The following is a 12452-nucleotide window of genomic DNA, read 5'->3' as shown; positions in this document are numbered from 1 at the left end:
TGTGTGATTGTGAGAGTGGGTGGGGCACAGAACTGCAGAACACCCGTTGGGCTGTTGTCCAAACCAGCATGAACCATCAAACCAGTGCTTCATGCCCATCTCTACTTCCCATGTATGGTTAAGCCTTTGAATCTTTATTACATTTTTTTTATGCAGAACTGCGGGACCATACAATTAGCCTCCTATTTGCATAAACTCCAGGGTCATCCTGACAAGTGCCTGGTTATAACTATCAGATTGGACATCCAACATTACTACCCAAGTTGCTATTTCCAGATGTGGGACTTTGTAGTTTTAATTGTGAGGCTGCTCATAGAAGAATCCATTAGCCCTCCCTGTTTTCTATAATTCTAGCTCATTGATCCTCCTCTTGGATGCCTATGTAACACTGAATTCTCACAAAAAGCCAAAACGTGTGAACTGATGCTACCATACTTTCAATGTATAATGAGAAGACAAGACTCAATGGAAAAGCTAATGGTGCAAGGAAATGTGGAAGGCAACAGGAAAATCAGAAGACCAAATATGGGATGGACTGGCTCTATAAAGGATGCCACAGCTTCTTATTTGCAAGAAGCAAATGGAGCAAGGTTGTGAATTACAACATCTGTGGGAGATCATTAATTCATAGGGTCACCATGAATTAGAAGTGACTTGACAGACATAAGGACAAGTAAATGCATATCCTAGTATTCCTTCACTGTCTAAGTCAGCCTTCGCCAGCCTGATGTCTCCAGCAATTTTCAGCTACAAGTTCTATGAGTGCTGCTCAACATAGCCAGAAGTCAAGGATGAGAGGAGGGCAATCTAACACATCTACCATGTTTTCCCGAAGATAAGACAGTGTCTTATATTAATTTTTGCTCCAAAAACGCATTAGGGCTTATTTTCAGGGGATGTTTTATTTTACAGTCATGTCATCTTCTGGTTGCTGCACAATGCTGCACAATGGTGGAGGGCTTAATGGTGGGGTTTCACTTAACTAGAGCTTATTTTTGGGGTAGGGCTTATATTCCGAGCATCCTGAAAAATCATACTAGGGCTTATTTTCAGGTTAGGTCTTATTTTCGGGGAAACAGGGTAGAAGGCCTCAGATTAGGGAAAGCTGATCTAAACTACTGTAATGCAGATCTACTCTAAATCTGTTATCTATTACTTATTCTTCAGTTACCATTTGGGTTAAATGTCCAACATTCTGATCTTTTACTCATCTACCCTCCCTTTTTTTAAAAGACCAGTTTCATGAACAAAACATAACTTGGGCTGCAGTCCTACAGAAACTCATTTGAGTTAAGTTCCTGTGAACTCAGTAAGGCTGGCGTTTGAGTATGCAAGTGTAAAATCACACCAAAATTGATTAATTTCATATTTTCACAATTTATTCTTGGTGCTCCCAGTTCATCCAAAGAGTTACATTCTGTCTTCAGAACGGGCAAGGCAAATCAATAACATGCATTCTCTGGAAGACTAAATATTTGAAATTCTGTTTATTGATTCTTTTAAGTCAATGTTTGTTTTTGAAGGTTTATTTTTGCCAAGTTTCTGTTACTTTTGGCCCAAGATGGCATCATTCAGGAGTCTTCTGAAATGCTGACAAGCTGGTGCCAAAGGCTGGTCCTGGGAGAAAGTGTGAATTGCTTAACAAGGAGATTCAATGTTTTTTAACAAGCATAATTTCCTATAAACTGCTGTGGCACTCTGGTAGGACTATGTGAAAGTGTTTCAAAGTCAACTGCAAAAATTCCTTTACCTCAGTGTGGAATCAAGATTGAGATCCAATAAATAAGTATAGGAACAACATGTGGGTTCCTAAGCATGACCCAGCTAGATCAGATTGAAGGCATCTTCTGGATGGTTTACTGCTGACGGAAGTTGGAAGTTGTTTACTTTTATAATATGGTTAGAAACAAGGCAGCCAACCACTTTTATGCAGAGCAGAGCTGTATTATCTCGGCCCCAAATACTGATGGGTAAACAAATTTCTCAACTGCTCAGAACTTGGAAGCAAAACCTTTTTAAAATTACAATTCTTAGAATCCTCGATGGCCATGCTGACTGGGAGATCAGGGAACTGTAGTTGAAAGAACTTTTTCGTATTTTGGTTTCCATAAGATTTGGAGAGGAGTAGACCTAAATAGGTCTATATTCTAAGGATGCCATGATTTCCCTGTGCAAAATACATTTGCCCTCCTTAAGCGTTAAAATCCAGCACTTGGAAAGCCTGCTTGAATTCTCAGTTCTCATCCCTAGGATCCATTCTAGAGCTTGGAAAAGTTGCTTTTTTGGACAACAATTTCCAGAAGCCCCCAACAAGCATGGCACGCGCTCTGACCTTCTCCTACTTATTTTATTTATTAATTTATTTAAAATATTTTTATCCCACCTTTCTCCTTAAAAAGAACCAAGGCGGCTTCTGTAGCACACTCCAGATCGCGCTCCCTCTTCAAACTCTCTTCAAACCTATACAGCAATTCAGGCTCTGCTTTCAATTTTTATTCTGAAGTGAGTGGTTAACTTTTTCTTTCCGTAACCCAGCAGGCCTCTGGATGTTCCATACATCCAATGAAAGTGTCAGATGGAATCAACATTTCCAATCAATCGGCCTAAAATTATAATGTTCAAAAAGCAAGGCAATGTGAGCTGACAATGCCTCCTGCTGCTGACTGACAAGAGGCTTTGTGTCCAGCTGAGTCTACTCAATGCTGTTTGTCAGCCGGACAGACAAGGCAAGGCGCAACAGGTGCCTCAGATGCAGCACCAAAGGCAGGAAAGTTGTGCTGGCGAGGACATTGCCTTGTGTCACTTGCAAGACATGGCTGTGTCACTGTGGAGTGACAGCATTGACATTAAAGCCCTTGTGTCATCCAGGATACATTTTTCAAAATATACTCAGAAGACTGAAAAAATAACATACTTCTGTATTAAAATTGTTCTTTCAGTTGCCTCAGAGGTTCACACAGTATCTGAGAATGGCACATAACTTTCAGTCCAAGCTTACAGACATAATGCCTTCAAAACAAATGAATCCTTGGCATTCACGTCATCTCTCCACTCATTTACACTGAAATCATAAAACCTGCCAGTACCCATTCAGACTTGAACAGCAAGCCATGGCCAATCCAGCCTAGCTCTGCATTCCTTATTTCCAAAACGCTTGGGTTTCTTTTCCTTAACTGGTCCTAAAAAGTACATTCTTTCCATTCTGTGCAGTATGGAACAAATATCCTTTTAAGAGGATCAGTGTACTTGTTATGTAAGCACAGATCCTGCATATGTGTCACAGCAGGGAGGTTTTAAAAATCACCATAAAACATCAGAAGCCATGCCAATTAATTTTTAGACATTAGCACATAACCAACTGGATGCAAAAGACTACTTTTATTTGGTCCAAGGGTGCCAATACCAACTATTTCATAAATCAAGAGATTAAAATGGCATATACCTACGTAATCTCTGTATGGACGCATGGAGCCTAAGTTGTAACCAAGAACAACAGAAGATACTGTAGGATGTCTTTATGGCTTGCATGGTGCAGAAGTTAAGCCAAGAGCCTTAACTTAACCTTTGTTTTCATCCCTCTTGTTCTTCTTGTATCAGGGATTGGGCACCAACATGGCCAATGACGAGGCACCTCTAAACAATGACATCTTCTTGCATCCATACCAGCCTCCTTTTTATTTGCATTTGCACTCATCGAGTGTGTGTTCTGTGCTGTGCTGTCAAGTCAGAAACAAGTTATACAGCAACCCTAAAAGGGCTTCCAAGGTAAGTGAAATATTTAAGGAATGGTTTTACCAGTTCCACTTCCCCAGTTAGTTTCCATGGCTGAGTGGGGATTTGAACCCTGGTCTCTAGAGCAGTGGTCCCCAACCTGTTAAACTCCATGGACCAGTTGGGGAAGGCAGGACACACACACACCCGCACTTGTGCGCATGTGCAAAGGGTGGGGGGGTTGGAGGCACTCGTGCGCACTCATGAAGGGGTGGGGGTGGTCACACACATGCACGAAGGGGCTGTGTGGGGGGAGGCAGTGCGTGCAGAGGGGAGATCTGTCTCCGCAGCCCAGTCTGTCCCAGGCCACGGCCAAGCATTGGGCCATGGACTGGGGGGTTGGGGACCCTTGCTCTAGAATCCAAGTCTGTCACTCTGTCCACTAAAGGACACTGGGAATCTGCAATCATTAGTCACTATTACACAGTTTACATGTTATGTCCACTTTTCTGGGAACAAGTCTTGAGCATTATCATTCTTATTACCATACTCATTTAGCTTACTTGCCGCTCTTCTGCACAGTGATGCTTTTGGTCTCTGTTGTTGGGGCATCGCATACAATACAAAGGATGAGCGATACAGATCAGACACAGGCCTGTGGTTTCTGTCCTTCGCACAGTCTTCCTAAATTACCTCTTCAAATTCATTAAATCTGATTCTTTGGCCATTCATTCTACTGGATGAAATGAAGTTGGTGCAAGGGTGCTCGACTACACAAACATTTCAGAAGTAAGGCTAAGATGTTTAAAAAGAGCACACTCATGAAGCCCCTTTTGCCCCACCTTTTGCCCCACCAATTTTAGCAAAAGCCTAAATTTGTTTTTCAAGAATCTTTTCCTGGCCCTCCAGGTTGTCAAAAATCAGGGCCAACAGTCTGAAACTGCACCCATTTTTATAGTCAGAACTGCAGACAGACCATCTGAAAGAATCTTAGTGGTTTTTGTTTGTTTTACAAGTCACTTGCGTATCATAAATATTAGATACAGCGCTCATTTCTGAAATGTTGTGATTCAGATTTTCACATGTTGAGCACTGAAAATAAGCAATAGGTCCTTTCCTTTGTGTTGTCCCTTTGTTGTCACAGTGAAACAGCTGGACCACACCTAAAAAAATTATCTTGAAAAACTCTCTCTCCCACAGTGTTGATGAAGATAATCACGTTGTAATTGCCAGACCTTTGTCATGGGGCTGAGAGTGTGAGGACTCAGAACATAATCCCCCAACGCAACTTCCAAAAGTAAATAGTTTCAGCATCCTGGTAGGGAGAGATACACTACCGTAATGTTATTCTTGGTACATCCACAAAGTAAGCTATTCCATAAACATGGACAAGAAGCTATGGAATTTGCCAATGCATAACATAACGATAGCCACCAACACGAATGGTTTATTACTCAAATCGAATTCATGGAGGATATGGCTGTGAATGGGAACCATTGGTGATGGCTTTACTTCACATCCATTGGTGATGGCTTTACTTTACATCCACTGTCAGAGGCAGTATGTATCTGTATATCGGTTGGTGGGAAACAAGAGTAGGGCAGCGTTCTGGTAAGGCTCAATGAAGAATCAAACTCACAACCTCTACCTCATGAACAGCACATTGTTCTAACAAAGAAGCACCCTCTTTATTCAGCACATGTTGTAACACAAGAACTGAAGAGTGATTTACACCAGACAACAATACTTACCTATTAATAGAAAGTGGAGTAATAGACTTGATAAGAGATGCCTTTGCTCCCACTTTAGCAGCTTCCACAGCTCCTCGAACTCTGTATAGCACTGTTTCCCCATAACTGACATAATGCTGGTTGTAAACAACAATCTTTCCTTGGGCTTCCTGAGCTTTTTGGTGGAGTTCATCAAAGGAGGTCACCACTAAGACTTCGGCTGTAATGCCTGGAAATGAAAAATCATCATGATTAAGGAGACGGGCTTGTCCAGAAAAAGTTTCATGCATAAGGAGATAAATCTAAATGAACCTTATCTGCTAATTAATGCAGGAAACTATGGGCCAGGAAGTGATTTTGCTGTAACCTCTCACAAACCGCCACCAAAAAAGAAAAAACATCGCACACAACCTCTGAAGACATCAGTTTGCGTAACATTGGCAAATGTTAATCTCTACGCCTATGTATAAATTTAGAAGAGAAGTGAAGATAGTAGTTTAAATATAAATATGATACATCTCCTCATAGTGAGGAAGTCTGCCTGCTTATTCTGCTTTTCTCCTGCTAATTATTAATGAGCAACATAAAAGTTGGCCATTTCTCTTAGTATTGTGTCTATTTTCATCCACACCTGGACTGAAAGGCCTTTCAAGGGAGCATGCTTTCAAAAAGAGGGCTGTTCCCTGTAAAATAGGACACACATTTTTTGCACAACTCCTGCTCTTTTCACTCACAAGACACATTTCCCTAGTAGAATGGGCACTTATAGGTCAGATGTCCTTTATCTCCCATATGCTATCCATAAAGGCAACCAAATTCATAGCTTGAGGCAACTACATAATTTTAAGACATGCCAATGATACAAGAATCATAGAACTGTAGAGCTGGAAGGAGCCCTAAGGGTAATCAACTCCAACTCCCTGGTTAAGCACAAAATCCAGAACTAAAACATTCCTATCAGGAGACCATCTAATCTCTAATCTCTGCAGTTAAGCAAAGTTCAGGGATGTGGTGGCGCTGTGGGTTAAACTGCAGAAGCCTCTATGCTGCAAGGTCAGAAGACCAGCAGTTGTAAGATCGAATCCACACGACAAAGTGAGTTTCCGTCGCTTGTCCCAGCTCCTGCCAACCTAGCAGTTTGAAAGCATGCAACTGCAAATAAATAGGTACCACCTCAGTGGGAAGGTAACAGCATTCTGTGTCTAAGTCGCACTGGCCATGTGACCACGGAAGATTGTCTTCGGACAAACGTTGGCTCTACGGCTTGGAGACAGGGATGAGCCCCGCGCCCTAGACTCAGACACGACTGGACTAAATGTCAAGGGGAACCTTTACCTTTACTTTACCTTAAGCAAAGTTCACCACTTTCCATTTCCAAACATCTTTTACTGTTGGGACATTTTCCCTCATGTTCTTCTTTGTCATATTGGAATCTGTTGCTTTGGGGCTGCAGACAACCAACTTGATCTATCTTCAACATGGCAACTCTTCAACTATCTAAAGATGGCTTCATATCATATCCCAGCCTTTTCTTTTCAAGGCTAAATATGCCCAGTACCCTCATCGGGCTTCATTTCCAGACTTCTTACTATCTTGGACATCTTCCTCTGGACGTATTCCAGCTTGTTGAGATCTTTCTCTAGTGGTGGTGCTCAGAACTGGACACAGTGTTCCAGATGAGGTACGACCATAGCAGAATAAAGTGGCACTATCCATGTATTATTACATCCTTGATCACATACCATACTTCTGTTGATGCAACCAAGTATTCAATAGCTCTTTGTCGTTGCTGCTGCTGCATCGTAAATTTAACTCATGTTTCACTTTTGAACCACTAAGACCAAGATTATTTTCACACATACTACTGCCAATCCAGCTGTCATCTGTTCTGTATTCGTGTATCTGCTTGCATGTAGAAGTTCACTTTTTCCCTCGGTTGACACTGATTTTGCTTCTTTTTGCCTGGTTCTGTAACCTGTTTTGGCCATTTTTGAACTATGATTCTGTCCTCCTATTGTTTGCCCTTTCCAGTTTGGTACTGTATCATCTGTAAATCTGATGAACATCCCCTCCACACACACCTCTAAATTATTTATCAAGATGTTGAATGACAGCAGAACCCTGCAACAACCCACTTTTCACTTCTTTCCAGAATGGTGATGAACTGTTGGTGAGGATTCTTTGTATATAGTCCATCAAACAGCTACAAATCTAACAGGAGAATCATCTAGCAACAAAAATACTGTGAAGGACCTTGGCAAAACTCTTGCTGAAATCAACATACAAAACATCCATAGCGTTCCTTTCATTGGCCAAGCTTGTGATTCTGTTAAAAACAGGGGGGTAAGATTAATATGACATGACTTGTTCTGGGAAACCCGTGCTGGATCTTAGTAACCACTGCATTCTTTTCTAAATGCTCACAGACTATTTAACGGTCTATTCTACAATCTTTTCTGGTATCAATGTCAAACTGGCTAGTGGGTAAGTGCCTAAATCGTTTTTCTTCACTCTTTTAAAAATTGGGACATTTACCCAAATTCAGTCTTCATAGCCTCACCTGTTCTCTAAGAATTCTCAAAGACAGAGTTCATAGAGAACAGATGGATACCACGTACCCCCTTCATGCTAAGCTCTAGTGCTTGAGAATATTCTCTTTCCCCCCTGCGGGATTAAATCCTTCCTAACTAAGTTTATAAGACTTCCACAAAACACTTTCTTTCCAATTCCCATTTCAATTGGCCAAGGGCAAAACAGGCCATCAAGTTGCAACCCATCACTTGCCAGGCATTTTTCTTCATGGAAATGCAGATCACGTATAAGAATCCAAAACTTTCCCACTGATACCATTCATGCATCCAGTTGTTCATTTCCTGTATACTTGCCATGACCTTTGACAGGAAGGAATGAAGGGCGGGGGGGGGGAACTTGTAACCCAAAGTCCTTCACCTTCCTATTGAGAGTTTTATAGTCATTTGCAATAGATAGAAGGATGTGTCTGGCAGTATCATTGATTCCCTCGTGGGTCAGGAGGAAGGAGTAATAATGGTGAGGCATTGCTGAGTCTTGGCAAGCTCTCTGTTACATCCTGAGTCTTCAGATGTGACAGCACTCCTCCTAAGATGTCCCATCAGTTGCCTCTGTCCCATTCAGGAGGGACTCACCATCACATGTCTCAACCTCTGGGAAGTCATGGGAATCTTTGCATCTGCAGAATCCTTCACGGCCAATTCTGTGCTCTCCGCTTTTTGCTGTTCCTGTTCCAGCAGCTCAGAATTAATGCCCATGAGGAAATTCTGATATCAATTCTGTATCTCCAAAAATTAAGTATGCCTTCTGGCCATCTTGGTTCTCCGTATCATAGTCCTCAGAAAACTTGTCTCCTACACTTGGTATTCTTTTTCTTCCTTAGAGCCATTCCCTCGAAGCAACTCCCCTTCTAGGAAGGTCTGCTCAGCACTATTCAGAAACACCTAATTTTAATTCACAAGCCAAATTGTGTACAAGAGGGCCTCAAACTCCTGTACTTTCTTTTCTAGCAATGCCCTTTCTGAAGGTGTAGATTTTTTTCCATCTTTAGGCAGGAGGAGATGTTGAGGACAAAACATGCCAAAATGTCCTTTCTTGTCCTCCTCTTTTGCTCTATGCAGGTGCTGAAACAATACTCCTTGACTGCTCTTCAATGTCCCCCATGAAACACTCACATAAAACACTCAATCTGCCCAGAAGCTGCTACTCGGACCTCACAGGGACTTGGATGCAGCTGCAGAACTGGAAGCTGCCAGATCCTCATCCAACAAACTCAGTGACTCACTTCCTCCCAACACTCCCTTCTAGTTCCAGGTGCTTGCAGTGGAGCAACAGCAGCAATTAAACACAGAGCCACAAACATATGAACAAACCTTCAAACAGTTCAGACAAAGAATGCACCTCAAGTCAATGGACATGCCCTCGTACTCTATTGTTTCTTTCACCAATCCCATGAAAAACGTTCCTGTTTCCTCACTATATTCACAAGATCTTGCTCACAAGAACTCCAAGTGCAGCTCTGGAGTTGATAATTTGTAGGTATAAAACGTGCTAGCAGCACAGTCTAATCTCTGCTGTACAAATTCATAGAGGAGAAGGGTAGGAAACACATGACTTACTAGGCAGCACCTGGCCTAGCAAAGCTTTCCCAAGGAATCAAAAAGAGAAGAATAAGAAAACAGAGTTTTTCTTTATTTTTCTGCTGAAATAATCAGTCCAATGTCAATGGGGAAGTTGATCTGTGGGGTTTAGGGTAGACTTTCTTTCAGAACTTGGAAGAAAATCCTTTTTTGTACTGAGTAGGCTGACTGGGGCGTTTTGGGACTTCTAATCCAAAAACATAGTAGTCAGAATCCTGTTTGTCTATGTGCAGTATAACGTTACACCTGTGTAAATGTGCTAGGCATTCCACTTAGTACATTGAATTGAGCAATTTGGACCCATTGCACAATGTGCCTAAATGAGCGCTTTCTGAACACCACTTCCCACTTGGTGCGAGGAGCACTACTCCCTATGCAATGTCAAGATATGCAAACACACCTACATTTAACATGACTGAAGCCAGTATTTCCAAGCTCTGAAATAAATTCACACACTATTGCAACTGATTACAAACGAAAGCTTATAGGAGAAAAGTTCATCAATGATTATAAATAGCTAATATAATTAATATTCATTTATTCTACCATTGTTATTTTGTGACAGAGGTTCTCACATTCTTTACAGCACAAGCTTTGATGGAAAACGTGCATATTAAAGATGCTATCACCACAGTGTTAGACACCCACCGCCTTTCTTACCAACCAGCCACAATCTCTGTATTTGATATTCGTATCTATATTTTGATGCCATGTATATTCACCATGTTAAATCTCTTTCTCTCAAGTCTGACGAAGTGGACTTGTCTTTAAGGTGCCACTGGGTTTAGGCTTTTAAAAACTTTTTATTTCTACTTTGCTTTTACCTATAATGCTTGCACAGACTAACACAGCTACTCCTTCTACAACTACAGGCTCTGAAAATCATCCATCTATCTCAAGAGAATACATACAAATTCATCAAGTCTGCCATCAGACAGAGTTCAGTAACAAAACTGACCAAGAGGAACTGATGATTTCCACTAAGTTAAAAGTTTTAAAAAGACACACATGCACCACATTTTCCTAGTATTCATATCACATGTTTTATGTTGCTACCAAGACATATAAATGTTATTTAAATCCATTAGTCCCTTTCATGGATTGCTGCCTTGTCATGGCAAAGGGGCTTGAGTTATTCAGAGAAGCTATGGACTATGTCGTAATTCAGAGAAGCTATGGGCTATGTCTGTCCAAGACGGACAGGTCATAGTGGAGAGTTCTGACTAAATGCGATCCAACTGGAGCAGGAACTGGCAAGCAACTCCAGTATCTTTGCCAAGAATACCCAATGAACAGAAACAAAAGGCTAAAAGGTATGATGCTGGAAGATGAGCCCCTCAAATCGGAAGGCGTCCAACATGCTACTGAGGAAGAGTGGAGGACAAGTACAAGTAGATCCAGAGCTAATGAAGTGGTTGGGCCAAACCTGAAAGAACACTCAACTGTGGACATGCGTGGAAGTGAAAGGACAATCTGATGCTGCAAAGAAAAATATTGCTTAGGAACCTGGAATGTAAGATCTATGAACCTTGGTAAGCTGGAGGTGGTCAAAGAATAGATGGCAAGAATAAGCATTGACATCCTGGGCGTCAGTGAACTAAAATGGACAGGAATGGCCAAATTCAATTCAGACGATTATCATATCCAATATTGTGGGTAAGAAGCCCATAGAAGGAATGGAGTAGCCCTCATAGTCAACAAAAGAGTGGGAAAAGCTGTAATGGGATATAATCTCAAAAATGATAGAATGATTTCAATACGAATCCAACATTTCAATAATCCAAGTTTATGCACCAACCACCACTGCTGAGGAGACTGAAACTGATCAATTTTATGAAGACTTACAACACCTTTTAGAACTGACACCAAAGAAAGATGTTTTTATCATTATAGGGGATTGGAATGCTAAAGTAGGGAGTCAAGAGATAAAAGGAACAACAGAAAAGTTTGGCCTTGGAGTTCAAAACAAAGCAGGGCAAAGGCTAATAGACTTTTGTCAAGAGAACAAGCTGGTCATCACAAACACTCTTTTCCAACAACACAAGAGGTGACTCTACACATGGAAATCACCAGATGGGCAATATCGAAATCAGATTGATTATATTCTCTGCAGCCAAAGATGGAGAAGCAAATAGAAGGGGAAGATATGGAGCAGTGACAGATTTTACTTTCTTGGGATCCATGATCACTGCAGATGGTGACCACAGCCCCGAAATTAAAAGGCACCTGCTTCTTGGGAGGAAAGCAATGACAAACCTAGGCAGCATCTTAAAAAGCAGAGACATCACCTTGCCGACAAAGGTCCGCATGGTCAAAGCTATGGTTCTTCCAGTAGCGATGTATGGAAGTGAGAGCTGGACCATAAAGAAAGCAGACCGCCAAAGAATTGATGCTTTTAAATTGTGGTGCTGGAGGAGGCTCTTGAGAGTCCCCTGGACTGCAAGGAGAACAAACCTATCCATTCTAAAGGAAATCAACCCTGGAAGGACAGATCCTGAAGCTGAGGCTCCAGTACTTTGGCCATCTCATGAGAAGAGAAGACTCCTTGGAAAAGACCTTGATAATGGGAAAATGTGAAGGCAAGAGAAGGGGATGACAGAGGATGAGATGGTTGGACAGTGTCATCGAAGCAACCAACATGAATTTGACCAAACTCCATGAGGCATGGTAGACAGGAGGGCCAGGCGTGCTTTGGTCCATGGGGTCACGAAGAGTCGGACACGACTTAATGACTAAATAACAAAATTCAGTGGTAAATACATAAGCAGCTTATAAACATACAAAATCAGTTTCTGGGCTGTACAAACTTCCTTTGGTAAGTAGAAAGGAGAAATCCATCTTC

General features: G+C 41.6%; 1 protein-coding gene across 5 annotated transcripts in view; it reads right to left on the bottom strand.

Moving 5' to 3' along the window:
* CPQ (carboxypeptidase Q) overlaps positions 1–12452 on the bottom strand; it is a 200719-nt gene that overhangs the window by 148784 nt on the left and 39483 nt on the right. For all 5 annotated transcript variants that reach the window (XM_072999155.2, XM_072999156.2, XM_072999159.2 and 2 more), the window contains exon 3: positions 5463–5670. In XM_072999155.2, the coding sequence (XP_072855256.2) occupies positions 5463–5670 (208 nt within the window). The remainder of the gene's footprint in view (positions 1–5462; positions 5671–12452) is intronic.

The sequence above is a fragment of the Pogona vitticeps genome, chromosome 4 (genome assembly GCF_051106095.1).
Source record: "Pogona vitticeps strain Pit_001003342236 chromosome 4, PviZW2.1, whole genome shotgun sequence".
Lineage (NCBI taxonomy): Eukaryota > Metazoa > Chordata > Lepidosauria > Squamata > Agamidae > Pogona > Pogona vitticeps.
The sequence above is the reverse complement of the archived record's forward strand: the minus strand, read 5'-3'. Positions and strand labels throughout refer to the sequence as shown.